This window comes from Plecotus auritus (genome assembly GCF_963455305.1).
Source record: "Plecotus auritus genome assembly, chromosome: 9".
Classification (NCBI taxonomy): Eukaryota; Metazoa; Chordata; class Mammalia; order Chiroptera; family Vespertilionidae; genus Plecotus; species Plecotus auritus.
Window position 1 is genome coordinate 109,796,556 of NC_137783.1, and position 26,640 is coordinate 109,823,195.

General features: G+C 38.7%; 1 protein-coding gene across 2 annotated transcripts in view; it reads right to left on the reverse strand.

Moving 5' to 3' along the window:
• POLD3 (DNA polymerase delta 3, accessory subunit) overlaps positions 1-26,640 on the reverse strand; it is a 54,930-nt gene that overhangs the window by 16,434 nt on the left and 11,856 nt on the right. Inside the window, exons 4-9 of one of the 2 annotated variants that reach the window (XM_080641997.1) lie at positions 23,719-23,758; positions 22,072-22,204; positions 17,397-17,658; positions 16,162-16,234; positions 9,179-9,344; positions 6,729-6,835 (exon numbers count right to left, since the gene is read on the reverse strand). In XM_080641997.1, coding sequence (XP_080498123.1) covers positions 6,729-6,835; positions 9,179-9,344; positions 16,162-16,234; positions 17,397-17,658; positions 22,072-22,204; positions 23,719-23,758 — 781 coding nt within the window. The remainder of the gene's footprint in view (positions 1-6,728; positions 6,836-9,178; positions 9,345-16,161; positions 16,235-17,396; positions 17,659-22,071; positions 22,205-23,718; positions 23,759-26,640) is intronic. The other variant, XM_080641998.1, reaches the window with a different exon arrangement.

A 26,640-nucleotide genomic window follows, 5' to 3' on the forward strand; every position in this document is an offset into this window, starting at 1 on the left:
GCAAAGGTTAAAGACAAAGAGAAGTATTATAAACAGCAAGAGAAAGGCAGTTAATTAACTACAAGTGAGCTCCCATAAGTCTATCAGCTGATTTCTCAAAATATAACACTAGAGGCCTGAGGGAATGGCAGGAAGTATTCAAAGTAATGAAAAGCAAGAACCTACATCCAAGACTACTCTATCCAGCAAGGCTATCATTTAAAATTGAAGGTGAAATAAAGAGCTCCCCAGACCAAAATAAAGGTCAAAGGAGTTCATTACCACCAAACCAGTATTACAAAAAATGTTAAAGGGACTTCTTTAAGAAAAAAAGGAAACATAAATATGAATAATAAAATAGCAATAACTACATACTTATAAATAAGCACCTTAAATATAGATTAAATGCTACAATCAAAAGACATAGGGTAATTGAATGGATAAAAAAAAAAAAAGAGACTTCAGATCAAAAGACACACAGACTGAAAGTAAGGGGATAGAAAAAGATATGTCATGGTAATGGAAACCAAAGAAGAGCTGGAGTATCAATACTTATATCAGACAAAATAGACGTTAAAACAAAAGCTATAGTAAGAGACAAAGAAGGACATTACATAAAGATAAAGGGAGCAATCCAACAAGAGTACATAACCATTGTAAACATTTATGCACCCAACATAAGAGCACCTAATATATAAACAAAGCAAATACTGGGCATAAAGGGAGAGGTTGATAGCAATACAGTAATACTAGGACTTTAATACTCCATTGACATCAATGGATAGATCTTCCAGACAGAAAATCAACAAGAAAACAGCAGCCTAAAATGACACAGTAGACCAGATGGACTTAATTTATACTTTCAGAGCATTTCATACCAAAGCAGCAGAGTATACATTCTTTTCAAGTGCACACAGAGCATTTTCCAGTATAGACCACATGTCAGGACACAAAACAAGTCTCAATAAATTTAAGAAGACTGAAATCATATCAAGTATCTTCTCCATGACTACAATGATATGAAACTAGAAAGCAAGTATAAAAAAAAAAACACCTGAAAAACACAAACACGTAAAGGCTAAATAACATGCTACCAACCAACTAATGGGTTAATAATGAGATCAAGGAAGAGATCAAAGGATACTCTAAGGCAAATAAAAATGAAAACACAACAACCCTAAATCTATAAGACACAGTGAAAGCAGTCCTAAGAGGGAAATTCATAGCATTACAGTCCTACTTCAAGAAACATGAAAAATCTTGTCTGGCCAGTTTGGCTCAGTGAATAGAGTGTCAGCCTGTGAACTGAAGGGTCCTGGCTCAATTCAGGTCAAGGGCACATACCTCAGTTTCAGGCTCAAACCCGGGCCCTGGTCAGGGTGTGGGAGGAAACCAATCGATGTTTCTCTGTCTCTCCCCATCCCTTCCACTCTAAAATTCAATGGAAAAATATCCTCGGGTGAGGATTAACAAAAAGAGATACATATAAAATCTCAAATAAACAATCTTACCTTACATGTAGAGGAACCAGAAAAAGAATGAAGTCCAAAGTGAGTAGAAGGAAGGAAATAAGATCAGGGTGGAAATAAACAAAACAGTAAAAAAAAAAAAAAAAAAAAAAAAAAAGCAATAAAAAAGATCAATAAAACCAAGAGCTGCTTATTTGTAAAGATAAACAAGACTGATAAACCTTTAACCAGACTCATCAAGAAAAAAAGAGAGAGGACCCAAATAAATAAAATCAGAAATGAGAGGAGAAATAACAACTGACACCACAAAAATACAAAGGAATATGAGAAATTATGAATAACTATATGCCAACAAATTGGAAAATAAGGAAATGAATAAATTCCTAGAAAAATACCATCTTCCAAAAGTGAATCAAGAAGAAACAGAAAATCTGAACAGATTAATTATAACTAATGAAATCAAAGCAGTATTCAAAAAATTCTCAGCAAACAAGAGTCCTGGACCAGTTGGCTTCACAGGTGAATTTTACCAAACATTTCAAGACTAACACCTATTCTTCTCAAACTATTCCAAAAAATTCAAGAGGAGGGAAAACTCCCAATCTCATTTTACAAGGCCAGCATTACCCTAATTCCAAAATCAGATAAAGACACTACAAAAAAAAAAAAAATTATAGGCCAATATCCCTGATGAACATAGATGCAAAAAAATCCTCTACAAAATATTATCAAACTGAATTAAGTAAAACTTTAAAAAGATCATACACCATGGTACAGTGAGATTTAGTCCTAAGATGCAAGGTTGGTACAATATCCACAAATTAATGTGATGCATCACATAAACTAACTGAATAAAAAAAATATATCAATAATGCAGAAAAGGCTTTTGTCAAAATCCAACATCCATTTATGATAAAAACTCTCAGAAAAGTGGGAATAGAGGAAACATACTTCAACATAATAAAGGTCATATATATGATAAACCCACAACTAACATTGTATTCAGTGGGGAAAAACTAAAAGTGTTTCCCTTAAGGTTAGGAACAAGATGGGGATATCCACTTTCACCACTCTTATTCAGCATAGCACTGGAAGTCCTAGCCATAGCAATCAGGCAAGAAGAAGAAATATAAGGCATCCAAATTGGAAAGGAAGAAATAAAACTGTCATTATTTGCAGACAACATGATACTGTATATAGAGAATCCTAAAGATTCCACCAAAAAACTAGAACTGATAAATGAATTCATTAAAGCAGCAGGACACAAAATAAATATTTAGAAATTGGTAGCATTTTTATATACCAACTAGAGGCCCGGTGCACAAAATTAATGCATGGGTAGGGTCCCTAGGCCTGGCTGACGATCAGGGCCTGGCTGACGATTAGGGCCTTCCTTCCGGCTGCCAGCCAGAGCCTCCCTTCCGCAGCTGCTGGCTGGGGCCTTCCTTTTTTCTGCGCCACCCCCTGGTGGTCAGCACATGTCATAGCAATTGAATTCCTCATCTCCCGAACCCCCAAGGGGACAATTTGCATATTAGGCTTTTATATAGAGAGATAATGAACTATCACAGCAATTTCAACCAGTATGCTGCAAGGATTTTTAAAACATGCAATACCTGACTAGTCAGGGGTAATGACCTCTTTTCCCTTAGATTGTCCAATAAAAAAATGACAACAGCCAACACAATAGCCCTCCAGTTTGAATGAATCAAAATTAAATTTATTTTTTTGTTCAGATCGGCAAAAAATGTATTTTTGGGGGTGCCACAGAAATTTAGTAATTAGTTTATGTGTGCCATGAGATGATAAAGATTGAAAATCCCTGAACTATCAGAAAGGGAAATTAAGAAAATAATCCCACTTACTATTGCATCAAAATAAAATAAAATACCAAGGAATAAATTTAATCAAGGTGGTAAAAGACCGGTAATTCAGAAAATTTTAAGACACTGAAGAAAGAAACTGAAGAAGATACAAACAAATGGAAACATATACTGTGCTTATGGATAGGAAGAATTAACATCATTAAAATGCCCATAATACCAAAAGCAATTCCATGCAATCCCTATAAAAATACAAATGGCATTTTTACAGAATTAGAATAATCCAAAAATTTACATGAAACCACAAACTCCTAATATCAAACTATACTTCAAGACTATAATAAAATTGCATGGCATAAAAACAGACACACAGATCATTGGAACAGAATAGAGAGGCCAGAAATAAACCCACACCTATATGGCCAATTAATATAGCAAGAACATTCAATAGGGTAAAGACAGTCCAGTCAAGAAATGGTCCTGGGAAAAATAGACAGATATATGCAATCAATGAAACTAGACCACTTTCTTATACCATATATAAAAATAAATTCAAAATGGATTAAGGACTTAAATGTAAAACTCGAAACCTAAAACCCCTGAAGAAAACATAGGCAGTAAAATCTCTGACATTTCTCTTAGCAATATTTTTTTCTAACATATCTCCTAAGGCAAGGGAAACAAAAGAAAAAATAAACAAATGGAACTACATCAAACTAAAAAGTTTTTTCACAGTGAAAAAACCATCAATAAGCCCTAACCGGTTTGGCCCAGTGGATAGAGCGTCGACCTGCAGACTGAAAGGTCCCAGGTTCGATTCCGGTCAAGGGCATGTACCTTGGTTGCGGGCACATCCCCAGTGGGGAGTGTGCAGGAGGCAGCTGAATCGATGTTTCTCTCTCATCGATGTTTCTAATTCTCTATCCCTCTCCCTCTCCCTTCCTCTCTGTAAAAAAATCAATAAAATATATTTAAAAAGAAAAAAACATCAATAAATGAAAAGACAACCTGCTGAATGGGAGAAGTTATTCACCAATGATACATCCAATGAGGGGTTAATATCCAAAATTTATAAAAAAAACATACAACACCCCAAAAAAAACAAACAATTCAATTTAAAAAATGGGTAGAGGACCTGAATAGACACTCCTCCCAAAAGGACATACAGATGACCAAAAGAAATAGGAAAAGATGATCAACATCATTAATCATCAGAGAGATGCAAATTAAAACCATGAGGAGATATCACCTCACATCTGTCAGAAACTGTGTCATCAACAAATCAACAAGTAAGTGTCGGAGAGGATGTATAGAAAAGGGAACTCTCTTGCACTGTTGGTGGAAATGCAGATTAGTGCAGTCACTATGAAAAACAGTATGGAAGTTCTTCAAAAAATTAAAACTAGAACTGTTTTATGACCCAGCAATTCCACTCTGGGTATATATCCAAAGAAACCCAAAATACTAATATGAAAGAATATATGCACCCCTATGTTCACTGCAGCATTATTTACAACTAGTGGCCCGGTGCACGAATTTGTGCACATTGAAAGGAAATTAATTAGAAGAAATATTTTAATATTGCTATTCGCCCTTTCTCTATAATAGAAGTGTCAACCAAATTAATGATCGACAATGACAGATCGAAACACACGCATGCGATTGGCGCCAGCAAGAGCTTTATATGTATTGCGCATGCGCGAATCAACTTAGCCTTTTATAGATATAGAACAAACTTGCTTAATTGGACCTGCTTTCTGATGTAGCTAAACCTTTTGCAGCCCAGTGAAGCACCCCAACTTCTCTTTCAGGTAATTGTCAGCAACACAGCAGTAAACATCAACATGAAGCAGATTATTACTGTAGATCACGCAGGGAGAACAAAGGGTAAAATATTTAACTGCAGCAGTGTTTGACTATATTCTGCGCAGTGAGAAAACCTGAAGTTATTTTCAAGGTCCACCATTTCTTTTCAGTAGGGTCAAGTTTCTAAGCTTTCTAAATCTCCATTTTCTGGCTAATGAAAAGAAAATAGGATTCCACCGAGTCTCCTATCTACCTACTCCAGGACTTCTGTGAGGATCAAATGAGATGAGGCACAGGAAAACGCTTCACAGACATGGTTACAGTGTAAAATGTTTCCACTTGACTATAAAGCAGGTCATGTTCCTGGGCTGAAGAAACTGCAAGGAGGCTAGTTGTCACTAGGGAAAGGAAGCCAGGCATTGCTATGTGACGTCATTACCTGGATGGACACTTAGCATATTAGCCTTTTATATACATAGATAGCCAAGATATGTGCTCGTCAACAGATGAGTGGATAAAAAAAGTGGTGGTACATATATACAATGGGATATGATTTGACCATAAAAAAGAATGAAATCCTACCATTTGCAACAGCATGGGTGGACCTGGAAGGTATTATGCTAAGTGAAATAAGTCAGACAGAGAAAGACAGATATATGATTTCACTTATGTGTTATCTAAAGGGCAAAATAAATGAACAAACAAAATAGAAAGAGACTCACAGATACAGAAAACAAACAAATGGGGGGACAGTGCCAGGGTGGTGGTGGCAGTGGTGTTTGTGGGGCTGGGTGAAAAAGGTGAAGGGACTCATAATTACAAACTGGTAGTTACAAAAATGTCCTGGGGATATAAGTAGAGCACAGGGAACATAGCATTATTGTAATAACTATGTACAGTTCCAAGTGGGTACTTGAAATATCGGGGGACCACTTTGTAAAGTATATTGTAATCTAATCATTATGCTGCACACCTAAAACTAATACAGAATAATACTGAATGTAAACTGCAATTGAAAAATAAAATTTAAATTTAAAAATAAATAAAAAGAAAAGGTCTTTGATGATATATATGTTAATAGTCCTTATTTTCTTTTCCTTTGTATCTGTTATTTTGGAAAATTACAAGAAAATGGTAGTTCTGGTAAAAAGGCTAAAGTAGATTTTAAACAGAAATAGGTGCTATATGTGTCTGAATGCTAGGATTACTAGAGTAGTTGTGACCCATACTAAATTACTTTTTAGCTCTTTGAACATCATAATACAAACTCACCCCTGCTGTGGACTAAATGTTTATGTTTCCCCAAAATTCCTATGTTGAAGCCCCAATCCTTAATGGGATTTTGGGAAGTAACTGAATCAAGAGAATGGGGCCTAATGAATGAGATTAGTGCCTTTACTAGAGACATGAGAAAGAGGATTTCTCTTCCTACCATGTGAGGACAGAGCAAAAAAGGTGTTCTTCTGCAAACCAGGAAGAGTTCTCTCATTAGGAACTGAATCAGCCAGTATCCTCATTTTGGACTTCTCAGCCTACAAAATTGTGAGGAATAAATTTCCATTGTGTAAGCTACCCAGTCTACGGTATTTTTGTTATAACAGCCTGAACTGACAGACAATCCTACTAGCCAAAAATTAATAGCAATACCCACCTTCATCTTCACTGCTATCAGACTCAGGAAGTTTAAGTCTTCTCCTCTTTTTCTTCATGTTTACAGTTTCTTTTGTCTCATCATCAGAGAACTCCACTCGCTTCCCCCTGTGGCCATCCAGGAAAAATTTAAGCATGTCACACAGAATAAAATTATAAGTATTCATATGCTACTACAGGTCTCGCTTCATAACTCATGGTCTTAATTCCAGAGGACAGAAAAGTCAATAAGAATTCTTTTTAAGGCTAACTGACCACAACTAGGTTACTTCATGGGATGACCAGAATAAAAATTTTCTCTAGCTCTCTAAAGACCACTGGAAATTACTACCAGATTATCGAGCATCTTCCTAAATTCTTACTGCCCCTATTGGCCTTTCAGTAATTCAACAAGCATTCAATAAGCAGCTATTACCTACATATATGAGGCTCTTTGCTAAACAATGAGGATATAAAGATCAAGAAAATATTGTTCTCAAAGGAGCTTTAACTGGAAAAACTGATATAAACACCTACTATAATACAATGTGATCATTTTACCAGACAAATGTTATGGGACATGAGTCTTACTTGAAAACTTTAAAAGTTCATCAGATAGAAAAGGGGTACATATTTTATAGAGAAAAAAAAATATGAGCAAAAGCATAAGAGCTCAAGGTGATTCTAATAACATAATAAAAAACCTATACTCCATCCCATCCTGACATTATTTAGCTCCTCTGGATACTCCATCACATTACTCATTCAAGGGCCCACTGTGTGTTAGAGACATAATTTTTATATACAACTATTTTATTTCTTATGTAACTTTAAGTATCAACTTATTTTTCTATCTTAAGATATGAAAAGTCAAATTAAACCCAAAATAAATAGAAGGAAATAATAAATATAAGAGCAGAAATCAATGAAGTGAAGAAAATTAACACAGCTAAAAGTCATTATTTTGGGGAGAAAAGATTAATAAAATTAAAAAGCCTTTTACAAGACTGATAAAGACAAAACCTATAAAGAATGAAGGAATCTGTAGTCGTAACTACAGGTACTCAAAGAATAAGGATATATTATGAACAACTTTAACCCAATAAGCTCAACAACTTAGGTGAAATAAATTCCTTTAGAACCACAACCAAACTGATTAAAAAAGAACAAAAAAATTTGAAGAGCTCTATTTAAAGAAATAAAATTCATTTCTTAAAAAAAAAATTCCCAAAAAGAAAACTCCAGGCCCAGATTCACTTGTGAATTTTATCAAACTTTGAAGAGAGAAATACATATCATATACAAATAGAAAACAGAGGAATACTAACTCCTCCCAACTAATTTTAATAAGTCAGCGTAACACTAATACTAAAATATGATTAATGTTACTAGAAAAGATCCATAGACCTTGTAAATGTAGGGGCAAAAAATCCTTATAATATTAAGTAGAATCCAGCAATATGTAAAAAGACTAATAGACCACGACCAAGTTGGGGTTTATCCCAAGAATGCAAGGTTGGTTTAACATTTGAAAACCAATCAATATAATACACTACATTAACAGAAACACTGTATGACATTTCAATAAATGCAGAAAAACCATCTGTCAAAATTCAACACCCATTCATAATAAAACCTCCCAGGAAACTAGGAACAGAATTTCTTCCATCTAATAAAGCGCACCTACTAAAAATATACACTTAACGTTATATTTAGTGCTGAAATACTGAATGCAATCCTGTCAATAACCATCAAGAACAAATGTACCCAGGCTGGGACATTTTAATCCACCCATATCACATGTTCCTATGAGGTGAGGCCAACTGGACAGAGCCTTGACCCTCTGAAACTTTAGCATTTTGTTGATGTTTTCTATTAGAGTATCCCCAACCTTGCCACAAAAGTCAAGTATTTCTGGGCCTATCAGTGCTGACAGTGTCCTTTAGAATTTCTTTCAACAGACTAATTCCTACCAACTATGAGGTAGTGTCTCAAATTCCTGGATCCATTTTTAACAGCTTGTGTGCTTTTATTTTCTTTTCTAATTACATTTTACCACTTGAAAAATAAACTCATTGATATAAAAAGAAAACAAAGAACTTTTTCTCTTAAATTTGACTGGAAAGGGTAACCTTTCATTTGCAATTTGAAGTGAAAAACAGACACACCATCAGGCACACTTATGCCATGTCCATAAATTCAAAATAAAGGAGAAAAAACAATTGGTTTAGGCCAATGGGAGTCCAAAAAATAGACTTTGGGCTTTAAATGATCTAAAATGCAGATTCTAGGTCTACTTCACTAGATAAGATATTGAACTTCTCCCCTCATTTTGGTTATGTAGCTGTATGCTGACGGCATTAAGTAGGATTTAGTGCTCAACTGAAAACTGCCTGCTGTCAATAAGCCCAGACAGACCTTCTCAACCCCAGAAGAAACACACTTTCCCCATAAGTGACAAAATTTTCCTACCTTTTTTTCTCCTTCTGCTGCATCTTAACAGGCTCTGCTTTTTTGCCGGATTTCTTCAGACCTGCGGGGGCTGCTAGTTTTGGTTCAGTGACAGACAGTAGAGGTTGTTCCACTACTTTTTCTTCTTTCACTTCTTGTTCTGAATCCAAGTTGACTTTAAGTTTATCTACAAATAAAGTATAGCAGACAATGTACAATCCCATTGTGCAATATCAATCTATCATTCCTTTGACAGTCTACTAAGTGCCGGGTAACATGTTAGGAGCAGGGGCTAAGGGGGAAAAAATACAGTCCCTGTCCTAACAGAGCCCATGGTCTAGTCAGAGAACATTTCTCCTTTCCAACTACCACTCTAGCTATTACTCTTTTCTTTTCTACCTCCAGCTAATCCCTCTTAATATCACAGCCCCCAGGGCAAGTGATAGTAAAAGCAAGGCTTAGGAAAGAAATGAGATATCATTATTCTCATTAGCTAGATAAGGAAACTAGCTCAGAGGAATTAAAGAGTCAGAGGACTTAAAATGTTTCCCAAGAGTACACAGCTTACAAATAGTGACAAGAGAAATTTGTACTAAGATTTTATTTTCTACTAGAGGCCCAGTGCATGAAATTCGTGCATGGGGAGGGGGAGTCCCCTTAGCCCAGCCTGCACCTTCTCCAATCTGGGACCCGTTGGGGGATGTCCAACTGCCAGTTTAGGCCCGATCCTGGGGATCAGGCCTAAATCGGCAGTAGGACATCCCACTCACAATCCTGGACCGCTGGCTCCTAATCGCTCACCTGCCTGCCTGCCTGGTTGCCCCTAACTGCCATGCCCCCCCCATCAGCCTGATCGGCCCTCACTGCCTCTGCGTGCCGGCCTGATCGCCCCTAACTGCCCCCCCCCCCCGCCGGCCTGGTCACCCCCAACTGCCCCCCTCTGCTGGCCTGGTCGCCCGCAACTGCACCACCCCCCCTCTGGCCTGGTCGCTGCTAACTGTCCTCCCTCCAGCCTGGTCGCCTCTTATTGCCCCCCCCCCGTTGGCCTGGTCGCCCCCAACTGCCCCCCCCTGCCAGCCTGGTCATCCCCAACTGCCCCCCCACCCCTGCTGGCCTGGTCGCCCCCAACTGCCCCCCCTGCCAGCCTGGTTGCCCCACGCAGCCTGCTGTTCAGTCGTTTGATCGTCCCTCACTAAGACCCCAGCCAGCCTGGTCGTAGGCAGCCATCTTGTGAGGGTGTGAGGGTCAATTTGCATATTACCTCTTTATTATATAGGATTAGTCTATCCTTTTAAGCCTGCATACTTTTATATCCTACTACCTTAATGATATAATTGAAAGACTACTTTGGAATCAGAAAAGTTTGGTTCAAATCCTACTTCATTCTGAGCAAGTTAATTTAACTAAAAGTCCGTCTTCTCTGTAAAAACTGGAGTAATATTTAGAAGATTATCATAAGGAATAAAAGAGATCAACATGTGAGGTTAAGTGATTTACTTTAAGATAACACTGATGGGAAAGGAAGAGCCAGAATTTGAACCTAAATCAGTTTAACACCTCAAAGTCTTTACCCCTTGTCCTACACCAAGCTGAAAAACACAAAAACAACAATGGTGTAGTGCAGAAGACTAAGAAATTTAAGCAGGATGGGCCTTGCCATCTGAGAAATTATAGAAGAAATATACAGAAATTATATGCTATATTCAGTAATAGCTTGTTTTTTTTTAAAAAAAGAAAATTCACACAATACTCTTAGAAAGTTGTAAACAGCCTCTTCAATAAGTAGTTTTGGTTATAAGTCATAAAATAGCTTAAACCATCTAAAGTTCAGGAAAAAATTATTGCTATCTTAGTTTTTGGCTGTTATACATAGCTTAGTATTATAGTTTATAAATAAAGTATATTATTTGAAAAAATAGATGATGGATAAAAGTGTAACATGCAATCTGCTTATGCTTTATTTTTTGAAAACTTAAATGGGGAATCTATATGGTTAAATCCATCTGTAAGTTGAATCCACCATGGTGCCATTCTCTCTTGCATTTTTACTACTGCTGTTATAAAGTATCAGTACTCCTCAAACTTTCCCACCTAACTATATAGAAGAGTAAACATATATCTCCAAGCAAACATGACCCTAAAAAAGTTCGCTGAAGCTGCATGGGCATCTTTAAAGTTTATGCAAATTCTGCATTCCATTGTATAATTGACATTATTTTGTTAGTATCTATTTCAAAATTACATCATTAGGAGGAAAAACCTCCAAATATTTCCTACCTACCTCATGGGTTAAAGAAAAAGAGGCTATTAATTTCAGAAAACTGATCTAAACTAAAATACCGTTGATCTAACAGATTTAGCATCCAGAGTTTTATTCTGTTTTGATTTCACTTCATTTTGGGAACTCCAATTTATTCCAATATATAAAGAGCCAGGGTCCATAACGTCCAAAACGACCAAATGAACGACTGAACACCAGGCTGCACACACAGCAGGCTCGGGTGGGCGGGGACTGGCGAGTGGGTTGAACTGCTGACCTCTCAGTCCTTCCTGGGTTGCGGACGCCGCGGTGACCCAGCACTGACTGCCACCAATGCAGGCACCACGGCGACCCAGCACTGACTGCCGCCGCCATGGGCGCTGTGGCAACCCAGCACTGACTGCCACCACCAAGGTGGGTGTGATGCAATTGGTTGGGGGGCCCCGCCATCACCCCACAGAGGGAGGCCCAGGCTACCCGGCCGGCAGCAGTGGGCAGGGCCTCCCTCTGCAGGGCAATCAATCGTGGGACTCCCGGACTGCGAGAGGCCCAGGCCAGGCTAAAGAATCCCCCTCCCCTCGAGTGCACGAATTTAGTGCACTGAGCCCCTAGTACATATATAAAACTATAATTGGCCAATTAGCTGGTAAAGATGCAGTTTATTGTAACAATTTCAGGCAACTGTTAAGAAAAATTTAATCACATTTTCTCATTACCTGAATGGTCAAGTTACTTGTATCATCTTGACTAATTAAAAGCATCTCATTTTTATACTCAAGAGAATATAAAACCACTTTTCAAGCAAAGAAAAGTAACACAGTGACTTTGTCATCAAAGCTGCAATTGTTTTAACATAAAAGGCATTAATTTTTTGGTTGAGATATAATTCACACATCATAAAATTTACCCTTTTAAAGTGTACAATTCAGTGTTTATTTGTGCAACCATCACCAGTATCCAATTTTAGAACCTTTTCATCACTCCCAGACCTTAACAAGCACTAATCTACTTTTTGTCTCTATAGATTTGCCCATTCTGGACATTTTGTATAAATGGAATCAAACAATACGAGGCCTTTTATTTTTGGCTCCTTTCATTTTTCATATTTCAAGGTTCATCCATGTTGTAGCATGTATCAGTACTTCATTCTTTTTTGACTGAATAATATTCCATTGTGTGGCTATGCCACTGTAGTATATCCATTCATCAAATTATGGACCTTTGGGTTGTTTCCACTTTTTAGCTATTATGAATAATGCTGCTATGAACATTTGTGTACAAGTTTTGTGTGGACATACAGTTTTAATTCTTGAGTAGATACCTGGCAGTGGAACTGCAGGATACCTTTAGATTTAAATTTTTTTTAGTATTGCCATACTCTTTTTTAAAATGAGCACATCATTTTGCATTCCCCACAGCAATGTATGAGAGTTCAATTTCTCCACACCTTTGCCAATGCCTGTCCAGCATTAAGTTGTAAATGTTTAAGTTCCCACAGTCACCTCTCTTCATCTAACTCTCAAGCTTCATTTTCATTGCAATGACCTTGTCATGTGTTAAATATAATAAAAATACTCATAATTTAACTCTAAACATTCAGCCTTGAAAAAATGTTAAATAATCAACTTGGTAAGCCATTCTTTTTATTAGGTAAACTAGAGGCCTAGTGCACGAAATTCGTGCACTCGGGGGGAGGGGTGTCCCTCAGCCTGGCCTGTGCCCTCTCGCAGTCCAGGAGCCCTCGGGGGATGTCCGACTGCTGAGGAGGCGGGAGAGGCTCCCACCACTGCCACTGCGCTTGCTAGCCATGAGCCCAGCTCAGGGCTTCTGGCTGAGTGGCGTTCCCCCTGTGGGAGTGCACTGACCACCAGGGGGAAGCTCCTGTGTTAAGCTTCTGCCCCTTGGTGGTCAGTGTGCATCATAGTGAACGGTCGTTCCGTCATTCGGTTGATTTGCATATTAGCCCTTTATTATATAGGATATTGAATTATTTTATTTTATTTAGGTTTTACTCCTCTTTCTATTACATTCCATCATAACACCCTTTACTCTCTGCCTAACAATTACAATCATTAACTATTTTATAGTTTTTATATTTATTTGTGTCTGTGCCATGAGAATGAATATAAGGGCCACAAGGGCGGGAATCTTGTTTGCATATGTTTTGATCCATTGTAGTACCAATGCATAATGGTGCCAAGCACATAGTAGATGTCAGTAAATACTTGCTAAATAACACACATGAATAAATAAATGTATACTTCTGTATAGTTTGATTTCTCCCCCTTTCAGGCCCTTCCGAAGCAGCAGCAACATCTGCTGTTCGGTATTTTCTCGGAGAAGCTGATTTTTATTTTTTTTACAATTAGCAAATATTCACATCTTACGTATTTTAAAACTAATTTAAAAATTCACCCAGCCAGTGTGGCTCAGTGGATGAGCATCAACCTATGAACCAGGAGGTCAGGGTTCAATTCCTGGTCAGGGCATAGGCCTGGGTTTCGGGCTCAATCCCCAGAGGAGGGCATACAGGAGGCAGCCAATCAATGATTCTCTCTCATCATTGATGTTTCTATCTCTCTATCCCTCTCCCTTCTTCTCTAAAATAAATAAAAATAGGTATTTTAAAAATTTACTGGTTATTAAGATAAGACGCATAAAAGCAAGCAACATGTGAACCTCACTGAGGTTGCCAAGAAACCACAAAATCTAATTGGGTACAGTGGGCAGAGCAGTACCTGCCGCACCAGCTAGTGACATTAGCATGATGTGTCTTCATAGAAGTAGGGAGCCCTCCTTGTTCACTGTACTTGCAAGAATACAATTGTGCTTCCCAATATCCTGAAAGTTCCCAATATCCTGAAAGTATGAAATTTTCCATATGCTTTCAGAACACAAAAATGTTCTTGGATAGCTTTTATGACAAGTAAAAAACTATCACTCCAACCCCTCTCCCAACCACCAATTTGACCATCACGGAAAAGCAGAATTCTGACTAATTTTGCTTGCATAGACCCCTAATAAAATGCTTCCCCACAATATCTTTATAAAACTGATGCTCCAAAAAAGTGTGCTATAATTACCCTGCGACTCCTATATTCTTCCTGATATTCTGCCACATACCCTCAGGGGATGTTTACTTGATATAAGAAGTATGAAAATATGTGACTATTGGTTCCTTCCATATGAAAGAAATCGTATTTTTTAAAAATTTTTTAATAAAGAAGATATTTTTAAATGGCCAGTTTAGATCCCTATCTGAGCACTTCTAATTCACACTGAAGTCTAATCTGCAAAAATAACTAAAGAAAGGCTATTGTTTTTGCAGCCCCTTGGGAGACAGGGATAGTAATGGTCACACCAGGCAAACTGTACCCAGCATCCAAGATATTAACCTCAACACTGTACTACTTAACCAGGAAGCCTCCCTTTTGTTTTAATTCCATTTTCAAGAGCTCTATAAAACAAATATTTTTTTCTTTTCAAGGCAGGAGGTAAAAATAGGAATAGTAAACTACACTCTAAAGCAGCGGTTGCCAACCAGTGGTCCGTGAGGTCTGAAAGGTTGGCGACCACTGCTCCAAAAGATCTAAACTGAACCAAACTCACCCATAAAATCCACTTTTCCAGTTGGGTTAACTTCATCAATATACTGAAAACTGATGTTAAGATTCAGGAATGCTACATGGTAGTGTCCCAGATGGGTAAAACAGGCTTTCACCTCAGATAGGTGATAAGTTATTATAATAATACTAGAGGCATGGTGCACGAAATTCGTGCACGGCAGGGGAGGGGGGGTCCCTTCAGCCCAGCCTGCACCCTCTCCAATCTGGGACTCCATGGGGGATGTCCGACTGCCGGTTTAGACCCAATCCTGGGACCACTGGCTCCTAACTGCTCACCTGCCTGCCTGCCTGATCGCCCCTAACTGGCCCCCTGCTGGCCTGGTCACCCCCAACTCCCCCCCCCTGCAGGCCTGGTCACCCCATGCAGCCTGCTGCTCAGTCATTTGGTTGCCCCTCACTAACCCCCCTGCCGGCCTGGTCGCCCCACGCAGCCTGCTGCTCGATTGTTTGGTCACCCCTCACTGACCCCCCTGCCAGCCTGGTCGCCCCACGCAGCCTGCTGCTCGATCGTTTAATCGCCCCTCACTGACCCCCCTGCCAGCCTGGTCACCCCACGCAGCTTGCTGCTCAGTCGTTTGGTCACCTCTCACTAACCCCCCTGCCAGTCTAGTCACCCCATGCAGCCTGTTCAGTCGTCCGTTAGGTTGCGATGGTCGCTTAGGCTTATATATATATAGACTAGTAGCCCTGTGCACAAATCTGTGCGCCAGTAGCTCACTGCCACCCTCCAGTAGCTCTCCGCCTGCTGCCCCGCCCTCCTGTAGCTCCCCCCACCCCCCTCATAGCTTGCTGCCCTGCCCCCTCCTGTAGCTCTCCGCTGCCCACTTGTAGCCAGTAGCTCGCCGCCGCCCTCCTATAGCTCTCTGCCCACTGCCCCGCCCTCCTGTAGCTCCCTCCTCCCCCCCTTGGCTTCCCCCTCATAGCTTGCTACCCTGCCCCCTCCTGTAGCTCTCTGCCGCCCGCTTGTAGCTCAATGCCCTACCCTCCTGCTGATCCGTGATCTGGTCATTACGCAGTCGGTCGTTACGCTTCATGGTGTAACAACCATTTGCATATTACATCTTTATTATATAGGATTCATATATTAGTATTCAAAAAGAAGGTAAGAACATGCTTACTCATAGCAGCTTTTCCAAAAAAATTGCTCATCACAGTCCCTTTCCCTGGTGCCTTGTTGCCTGTTGAAGATGCCTAAAAGTATAGAAAGAGAAAACACAATTTTTTTCTTAGTGTTTAGGCTGCTCTTTAAAATATGTCTCAAATAAACTTTCTTCAACAGCAGAGCACACTGTCATGATGGTTCAGTCTTTATATAATCATGCCAATTGTGTAAGCATTAGATACAAGAATAAATCCAGACCCACCAGTATCAGTATTAATCTCCAAAGCTTAGGTTCTCACAGTTTTTATAAAATTACTAGAGGCCCGATACATGAAAATTCATGCACTGGAGAGGGGGGTCCCTCAGCTTGGCCTGCCCCCTCTCACAGTCTGGGAGCCCTCAAGGGCAGGAGGCAACCCAGCAATCAAGGGAAGGCAACGCCTCCATCACACCTCTGCTGCTGCCACTGCTAGCAGCTCAAGCCTCAGCCAGCCCTGGTTACCTGAGCCTCGGGTGGCTCTGGGCAGCTGTGTAGCTGCCATCCAAGGCTTACCTGTGCCTCGGGCCGGCCCTAGGCGGCTGGGCAGCTGACATCCGAGGCTTGCCTGCACCTCAGCGGCTGGGCGGCTGAGGGGACTGGGGGACTCCAGAGGCAGGTGTGCAGAGCGGCCGGGCCCGCCTGGGGGCGGGCCCAGCCTTGCTGCACACCTGCCACCCCGGTGGGGCTGAGGGAACTGGACACCACCATCTTGTGGTTGTGGGCACCGCCATCTTTGAGGGCATGGCAGTCAATTAGCATATTCCCTCCTTATTAGCTGTGGGTGCTGCCATCTTTGCGACAGTGTGAGGGTCAATTAGCATAATCCCTCTTTATTAGATAGGATTATCCATAAATGTGTCTAAAATTTTCTTGAGTGAATTTAAAAACTACTTAGTTTGACAAAATTAAAATAGATCAAAGGCAGTATGGTACGTGATGGGGAAAAACCTGCAAAACATTATATTTGTAATCATCAGAAGTGGATTTGATGCTGGTTCCACCACTTAGTAGCTCAAGGCTTAGTGAGAAGCATTATCAAAAGAAAAAGACTGTTTCATATGAAAATATCAAGAATTAAAGGATTCAAGCTGAAGTATAAAAAGTAGAACTAAATATCAGACCCTTATATAATCAAACTACTACCACTGGAACTACTCGTGCTTTTCTCGTTACCCATCTGAGCTGAAAGGCATACTTTTACAAAGACTTACATTTGTTACCTCTTTAGCTTCCGTTTTGGTTTCTTTGTTGGTATCTTGGTTTTTAGAAGCAGCTTTAGAGGCAAACATTCCCATAATTCCTTTAGGTTGGTGGGAAATCTGTTTGGAAGTAGGTGGGCCATGACCGTTGGTAGTCAACTCACTATTGGCTTGTGTCTCACTTGATACCTGAAGATTTGACTGCTCAAACTTTTCAGAAGATGAGATTTCAGAAGCTCTAGGAACTGCAGCTGCACACTGTATGGCACTAAACCTTAGACAGAAATGTTACATTGTCAATATCGAACCTTACTTTCAAACTCTTGCTTCTTCAGTGTAATACTTTCTAAGCTTAACACTATTAAAGGAGAAAAATTTCAGAACTAGAATGAATTTTAGAAATTACTTTGTACAGAAAACTCATTCAGATAAATATTAGAGAGAAGCCAGTGACTTGTCTTAGATTATATATCTAGCTAGTAACAAGACTAGGGTTGGAATCGAAAGTAGAATAGGGGGGATTTGAGATCTTGCTCCTCAGCATGTTGTCAATTTGGTTCAAATAAATTCTTATAAAAATCCAAACAAAACAAAAAACCCTAGGATATGGAATCTAGCATTAAATATTCTTCTTTTGAAAAAAGCATCCTAATTCTAAATAGTAAGAATACACCAAACAATAATAAAAGATTAGTAGTTTCACCATACTTGGGAAACCAAATGATAATAATAATCCTCTTGTTTTTAATATTTACTGTATGCAATAAATATTGACTGATTCAAAATTAAGAGCTCTAAATATTAACAAATTTCCTGGCAACTCTCCTGGCCAGAGTGGATCATGATTAAAACATGTAAGAAGCCCTAGCTGGTTTGGCTCAATGGATGGAGTGTTGGCCTGTGAACTGAAGGGTCCCGAGTTCGATTCCAGTCAAGGGCACATGCCTGGGTTGCGGGCTCGATCCCCAGTAGGGGGCATGCAGGAGGCAGCCAATCAATGGTTCTCTCTCATCATTGATGTTTCTATTTCCCTCTCCCTTCTTCTCTGAAATCAATAAAAATATATTTTTAAAAAAAATGTTAAGAAGGCCCTAGTCGGTTTGGCTCAGTGGATAGAGCATCAGCCTGCGGACTGAAGGGTCCCAGGTTCGATTCCAGTCAAGGACACATGCCAGGGTTGCAGGCTTGATCCCCAGTAGGGGGTGTGCAGAAGGCAGCCAATCAATGATTCTCTCATCATTGATGTTTCTATCTCTCTGTCTCCCTTCCTCTCTGAAACCAATAAAAATATATTAAGGAAAAAAAAACATGGAAGAAGCACCTGCCCACATCATTCAGTTGGTTGGAGCATCATCCAGATTCACGAAGGTGCGGGTTTGATCTCTGGTCGGGGCACTTATAAGCAGCAACCACAACCAATGAATGCACCAACAGATGGAACCAACAAATCCCTCCTTCCTCTCTCTCTAAAATCAATAAACAAAAAAATTTCTTAATAAAAATAAAACATGGAAGAAGCTGGGAACGCAGCCATTGCCTCCTATAACTGTGGTCCTTAACAATTGGTTGTTAATAATTTCTAATAATACCAACTAACAGCACCAGAAAAGTATGTCCAAAGCCAAGTGAAGAAATTTGGAACTGTTTGAGTGGATATTAAAGGGAACATTCATTGTAGATATGCCTGTTTCACACAAATCCATAATGTAATATTCCACATTGTGAATGGATAACTGATCTAGCCTTCTCAAATGGCTACACTTAAAAAGCAAAGTTCCACAACTTTTCCTAACAAAGAACATTTTATTTCCCAGTCTTTTGCTTATTGCGGGTATGTAAGAGCTCCTTGAAGTTAGGGAAATGTACTATTCATCATTTGTATTTCAGGTACTCAGTATAAGACCTGGCATATAAAAGTGTCAGGAAATATATACTGAAAGAATGATTATTTAAGCCACTGAAAGTGAGGCTTCTGGCTTCTCTCCCGTCTTCACCTCAACTTGGGGTGGGAGAAGATGGAGGTTAAACTATGTGGTGAAAGCAATTATCTTAGAGATCAACCAGGCACAAATTCAAGATTAACTGCTAGAATAACTGGCCTAAGGGGGAAAAACAAAACAAAAAACACCCTGATAAATCATTTAATTTCAAAAGTAACTTCAGATTGAACAGCCCCAAAGCTAGAATTTACAGTTCCAAAAATCTTCCACTGATTTATTGTGGTCCACATTAGTAAACCCTACATTAACACAAATATTTTGTGCATCAGAATTATGAACAGACGGAAATCATTTCCTTTCACCCACAACTCTACGTCTCTGGCCTTGCAGTGCTTCCATGTACAAGGGAAAGAGCAATGTTTTATTTCACCGTCAACATCTAAAGTTGGCCCCAAGACAACTCTTTCTCCATTTGGTCTACATTCCACACCTTAGGGTCAGGACCAGGAATTGGCAAAGAGGAAGAGACCAAACTAAGCTGGGAACTTGTCCGAAGAGAGAAGAATCTGCTCAGTCCTGAAATTTCAACTTTCTTCCTGTCACAGCACTTCTTAAAAACACATGAAACAATGAGTCAGATCTCAGTTGGCCCATAATTCTCAGGACCAAATACTAAACTTCTTTATTGGAGATAAATTCTTCACATTTTTACCAAAGCTACTTTAAGTATTTAAGTAAAGTTTCATTAAAGTGCTTGCTATTACCACATTTCTACTTGCCATCTTTATTTTAGAGGTCCCTGTGCAATTTTTTTGAACCTTTGAGTCACCTTTATTCTTGTTTGCTTACTTACTAGATACAACAGAAATAATTTTTAGAGCTTGACATACCATGACTGGATTTTAATAGACTATTTTTGAAATCTAATATAATTTACACAAATGTATCAGGTATTGTTTCCTATAATCTTTCCCTAGAAGACACAGACTTATAAATTATTGCTCTTCAGTTATATATTTAACACATATTTGTATGCCTATTACACTGAAGGTTCTAAACTAAAGGAAAAGAACTAATGTTTAACATTTAGTTCATTCAACAATTATTTATTGAATGCTTATCATCTGCCAGGCACCATTATGGGTAGAGAGTGGTTAACAAAATAAACACATTCCTGATTTTCATAGAACTTACAGAAATTGTGTTTGGCAATTCTATATCTATTTGTCCTCTATCAGTTATCTCATCTCCCTAGTATTTTCAACCATTTCCTCTTTTATGGCTCTTTCCTAGCAATACAAGTTCAAGGCACTCTCAACTTTAAAACTGTGTATGTCTTTCCTTAGTCTCAATTCCTCCTTAGCTACCTCCCTCCTTTCCCCCCCATTTTATACTAGTAGTCATATTTTCTAGAAAGAGTTATCTATATTAACTCAGCTGACCAGAATCTGGTCACTCCACTGAAAATGCTCTTTCCAAGACCATCACTAAATCCAGTGGACATTTTTCAGTCCCTATTTTACTTAGCTTCTCAGCAAGGTTTGATATTACCAATCAGTCCTTCCTTCTTGAAACTCTTTCCTTAGCCTTTAGAATTCCACATACTCTTCTAATTTTCCTCTTTTCTCTAGCTGCTCCCTCTCAGGCCCCCTTTTTTCTGACAATCCTTTAAAAATGGCTATCACTTAAAAAGTGCTTACTATGTGCCAAGCACAGTACTAAGCATTGTACATACATTAATTCATTTCATGCTCTACAGCCCCGTCAGGTTGTTTAGCTTCATTTTGCTGATGAGGAAACTGAAGCACGGAGAGGTTAATTTGCCCAAGGTAACACAGCTAGTAATTAGGACCTAGAGTTTTACTTTTTGTCCTTCTTTCATTCTGTACATTCTGTGTGACTATGTCTACCCAATTAATTACCTATTTTCTCTGATTCCAAAATCTCTATCTTCATCCCAGATGACCAGAGCATTAAGCAGGCACTGGGCCATATTCACTCTATAGAGTGGAGCATGTTGTAGGTACACATCAGATCTTCGTTGAATGAATTTAAGTTATCTTTCTTAGCATCTATCAAAGTAGTAGGCATTCAACATGTATCTGGGGAACTGACCTGAACCCTCAATATAACCCCACAAATAGGCATTACTATATCTAATTTAAAGATGAAGAAACCAAATCTCAAAGTGTTTAAATAATTTGTCCAAAGCCATGGAGGAGTATTAAGCAGCAAAGCCACAACCGAAGCTCAGGACCACCAATTCTCAAAACCCACATGCATTATAGTCCATCACTTCCCTGTGCTATGAAGGATATCAAAGATGAACAAGATCAATACTGGCTATGGAGGATCAATTGCTCTTGGGTGGAAGGTAGGGGGATATCAAATTAGGAATAGTTTTTTGAAGGAAAACATTTGAACTAGTTCTTGAAAGATGGGCAGAATTTAGACCAGCAGAGACTAGGTTAAGGGAGTAATGAGGGGGCACAACAAACATTTCTGGTGACAGTGACAGGATAAATACATGAGAAATAGATTTATGGGGAGTCCACTGGGGTTTTCAATATGGGTTGTGGCTGCTATTTTTCACCTTATGATGTACTAATAAAACCAGGCATGTGTCTTACTGCAAGATAAATGGGGTTTTACTAGACTTGGCATTCACTCTTAAGAGGCAGCCACTGTGTAAACATCTTACAAAATCAATTCGTAAAGAAGTCCACAAGGAACATTAAGGAGCTCACTTGCTGCAGTTCTGCAAGTTGCTTTTAAGGATGTCATAGTCGGTATTGAACAGAGGCCCACTGTCCTTTAGCATGGCTTTCTGGATGCTGTACACATGGACGCTGGCAGTCACAGCTAGCTTGGACTTCACTGCTACAAGTCAACAGGAAAAGCAGACTGTTAACACACAACCTTCATAGCATGTGGGGACTTTAACAAGAAACCCTTCTGCATTAAAACCATTTACAATCTGTGGTGGTCCAAAAAGCTCTAAAAGGCCAAATAGCCACATACTAGTATACAGTATAACATCACCTCTCTGTCTCCAACAGGGACGTTATGACAAGGTAGGTGGTGGTGAGTCAGTTGTAAGCACAGCACCTGTGTGGGTATCACTCATCCAGTGGACACTCAGTAAATACTAATGAATGATTGATGATGACCATGAATTTTTTTTCAGTCAGGAAAGATTCTTACACTCTAGCATATAACGAGAAAGCAACTCTATAACAAATACTACTAACCAGGTGAGTCTGCAAAGGAAAAACACAAAAGAACATCATAGGAACAAACTTTAGGTTCCATAAAGGAAGGGACTATGCCTAACTTGTTCTAAGTCTCTAGTGACTAGCCCAGAGCTTGACACAAAGTATACACACACTATGTATCAACTGAATGAATCTTGCTTTGCCTACCAATGTGGGAACTCAGAAAGAAAAAAGTAGACAACTCCACCACCCTTAATACATCATATTAATTTGTAATAAAACGACTCCACCAGCAGGAGTCTTTCTTTATAAAGTATAATTGTGTACTTTTATACAGTTTGGCTCAGTGGTTGGAGGGTCAGCCCGTGGACCCAAGGGTTGAGGGTTCAATTCCAGATCAAGGGCATGTACCTCTGCTGTGGGTTCCCTCCTCACCCCCAATCTGGGCGCATGCGGGAGGCAACCAATCAATGTGTCTCTCTCACATCAATGTTTCTTTCTCTCTTTCCCTCCTCCCTTCTCCCTCTTTCCCTCCCCCCTCCTTTCCTCCCTCCCTCCTCTTCCATCCTCCCTTTCACTCTCTCTAAAAATCAACTGAAAAAATATTCTTGAGTGAAGATTTTTTTAAATAATTTTTTTAAAAGTACAATAATGCAGCTTTTGTATTGAGGCACAAGTCCAAGATCATGTGGAGCCCTCTGACTGTTATACAATTCCTCTGAACTGAGTTTTTAAAAAATAGAATAGCATAGTTTTGAAACAGGTAGACAAATTTAATTTAGAAATTATATTAAGTCTTTCTGATTTTAGAAAAGATTTTTTCTATCTAAAAAAAACTGTTATAGAACACAACACATTTAGAGACTACTGTCTTTTTACAGTTGATGAGGTGCTCCATATGGTATTCATGATAGTTTTTTGTATGTCTGTCACGAGTTTTGAAATCCTGTGATTAAAATGCTTTATAAATGTTAGCAGCTATTGACCTTAAAAATGGGAAGTTAGGCAGACATAGTATATTTTAATGTTTCAGAAATGACTTATAAAAAGCAAATACAAATCTTCAGTTAAATAGCTAACTATATTGTATGCAAATGTTAGGGGCAGATTTTTTTTTTTTTAGTGTACCTACATTGATGCCATAAGAGTAAAAATTTGCTAAATTGCTAAAACACTTACCTTCCAATTTATCTTCTCTCACTACTGCAACCTTGTGGCACTATAAGGAAATAACACTTCATTAATGTTAAGTGCAGCTTGCGATTTTAAAGTTTCCTAGCCAATAATTCAATTGCACTTGGATGTAAAATTAGGAACATTAAGTACCTCTGAAAATATATGTTACAGTTTAATAGTTATACTCATTTTTAACTTGCTTATATTAAAACTTCTCAATGAAGTTAAGGAAAGTGACAGAATATAAATATCAATACAATTTTTTAAAAACCCACAGCATCTCAAATCAGTGCGAAGAGGACTTTTTAATAGATAATGTAATGAGAATTAGTTTAATCACATGGAACCCAATAAAAATTGGATGTCTCTCACATCAAACAAACAAACAAACAATTCTTAATGGATCTGAGATCTAAATGTAAAGAATGAAACCAGCCCTAGTCAGCTTGGCTCAGTGCATAGAACGTCGGCTTGCAGACCGAAGGATCCCGGGTTCGATTCCGGTCAAGGGCATGTACCTCGGTTGCAGGCTCCTCCCCGGCCCAGACCCTGGTCAGGGCACGTTCCAGAGGCAACTAATTGCTGTGTTTCTCTCACATCGATATTTCTCTGTGTCTTTCCCTCTCTCTTCTACTCTTTCTAACAAAAATCAATGGAAAAATATCGTTGGCTGAGGATTAAAAACAACAAAACAAACAAACGAATGAATGAAACCATATAAGCACTAGAAGAAAATATGAGTGAATTCTTCAATAAACTAATAAGATCTGAAAATGGAGAAGTTTCCTAAATATAATTCAAAATTCAAAAATAATGAAAATAATCCATAAAAATTGACAACCAACTTTTAGATGACAAAAAAATAAAAATAAATAAAAACTTTAACCAAAGTACAAAGACAAATGATAAAGTAGAAAAAAATGTCTGCAAGTTACATCACAAAGGGTTAATGTATAGCTTCTAAAGTACAGAAAACAAAGACTAGCAATCCTTTAAAAAATGAGCAAGATGTATGAACAGACAGTTCACAGAAAAAGAAATGCAAATAACCCCAAAACATATGACAAGTGCTGTGTGGAAACAGGCATTCACGTAACATTGCTGCTGGGAATGGAGAGGTATTTGGCAATACCCAACAAAGTACATAAACATCCTACTTCTAGGAATGTAACCTTTAAACACACTGGCAAAAAATATAGAGAACACATACACACTGAGCTATTCACTGCAGCACTATTTGTAATAGCCAAAGATTATAAATAACTCAAATAACTACCAATAAGGGACAGCTGAATAAACTAAGGAATCTCTATTAACTAGAGGCCCAGTACACAAAATTTGTGCACGGGTAGGGTCCCTAGTGGCTGCCGGCAGGGGGTCTCCCTTCCCCTGGCTGCCTGCCGCCATCGCTGCTGACCCCGCCCCCTGGTCGAACTCCTGGTCAAGGGGACAATTTGCATATTAGGCTTTTATTATATAGGATGCAGGATCATGTGGCTGTAAAAAGAATGCAGAATATTTCTGTAACTACTATGGAGTGACGCTCAGGATCTACTATTAAGTAAAAAAAGCAAAGTGCAAAATAGGATGTAATGCATGAAAATTATTTTAGAAAGGGGGGTAATATGAATATAACTAGTTGGTGGTTTAACTACAGAGAGGAATTATTTCAAGTGATTCTAAAACATAGACTGATTGTTCATCTCTAGTAGGATACAGCCTACAGACAAAAACAACTGCAAAGAAGTGAAACCATTTTCAGTAATTGTATTGTTACTAAAAATATTGGTTTTGCTTTTCTAAATCGTATATATTTGGCTAAAGCAGACATATATTTATGTTAATGTAGGAACCACCAAAATTCACATCATAAAAGAGCAATATAAAATCAAATAGCCTTTTTAAAAAAAATGTAAATCTGAACAAAACAGGCATTCTTAAAAATGTCATATTCTGCAAAGCTGTATAATAAAAATTACAGAGCTTAAGAGAAAAAGAGCATTAGGAACTAACCACTCAAACCTATGCAATTTTGTAGTAAGAGCCCTAAAATAATTTCTACCCTCAGGAAAAAATTTGGACAACCCAGAGAGCTCAGTGTGGCTACATGCTGCTTCGCAGGATACTGAAAACGCATAAAAACAACTCAGTGGAAATGCCAGCTTTCAGATGCTAAAACAACGCACACCAGAGTAGAGCTCCAGTTCAGTTGGTTCCTATAAAAGGAGGACACAGGAGTAAGTTCAGTATTCACAAGCCCAGAGCCTGGCTGAGGGTAAGCCCCCTTGCTTTTTAGCAGTTAGAGAAAAAGGAAAAATATGGCTCGTTAGTGAGAACAAGTTCTTCTTTATAGAAAAATTCCAGCCAACAGCATGCAGAAAGAATGACAGAAGTAGAGCACCACCATTTTGTGAATTAATAATCTAGGCAATAATAAAAAACCAATCTCAGCAAAAATCATTAGATGAAAAAAGCTAATAGGGAATTTCATAAAGGATGGATCAGGCTGACAACCTCTAACAACACAAAAAGAACCAACCAAATGTCCCATTGAAATCTGCAAATAGTTCTTTAGGAGACTCTCTGGGATGAGATTAGAGGGAGGCTTTTACTTTCTATGTATTGTTAAGCATTTTTTACAATAATTACGGTCACTGGAAAAATAAACAGTATTGTTAAAAATCCATACAAAGTCTCTAATGTATCTTTTTCTTTCTAGAAACACTTAAAACTTAAAGAAGAAATTAAAAAGAACAAAACCTGAAATTATGCTTAATATTCTGCCTTCCCATAGGAGGGCTCTCTTTAGGGAAAAAAAAAAAAGGGTAACATCATCCACACTTGGTCAGTCATTCTAAGGGTTCCATAGAGCTGCTCTGTGGGGCTGTGAGGAGGGTGAGTACAGGGCTTCAAAATCCTCACAAT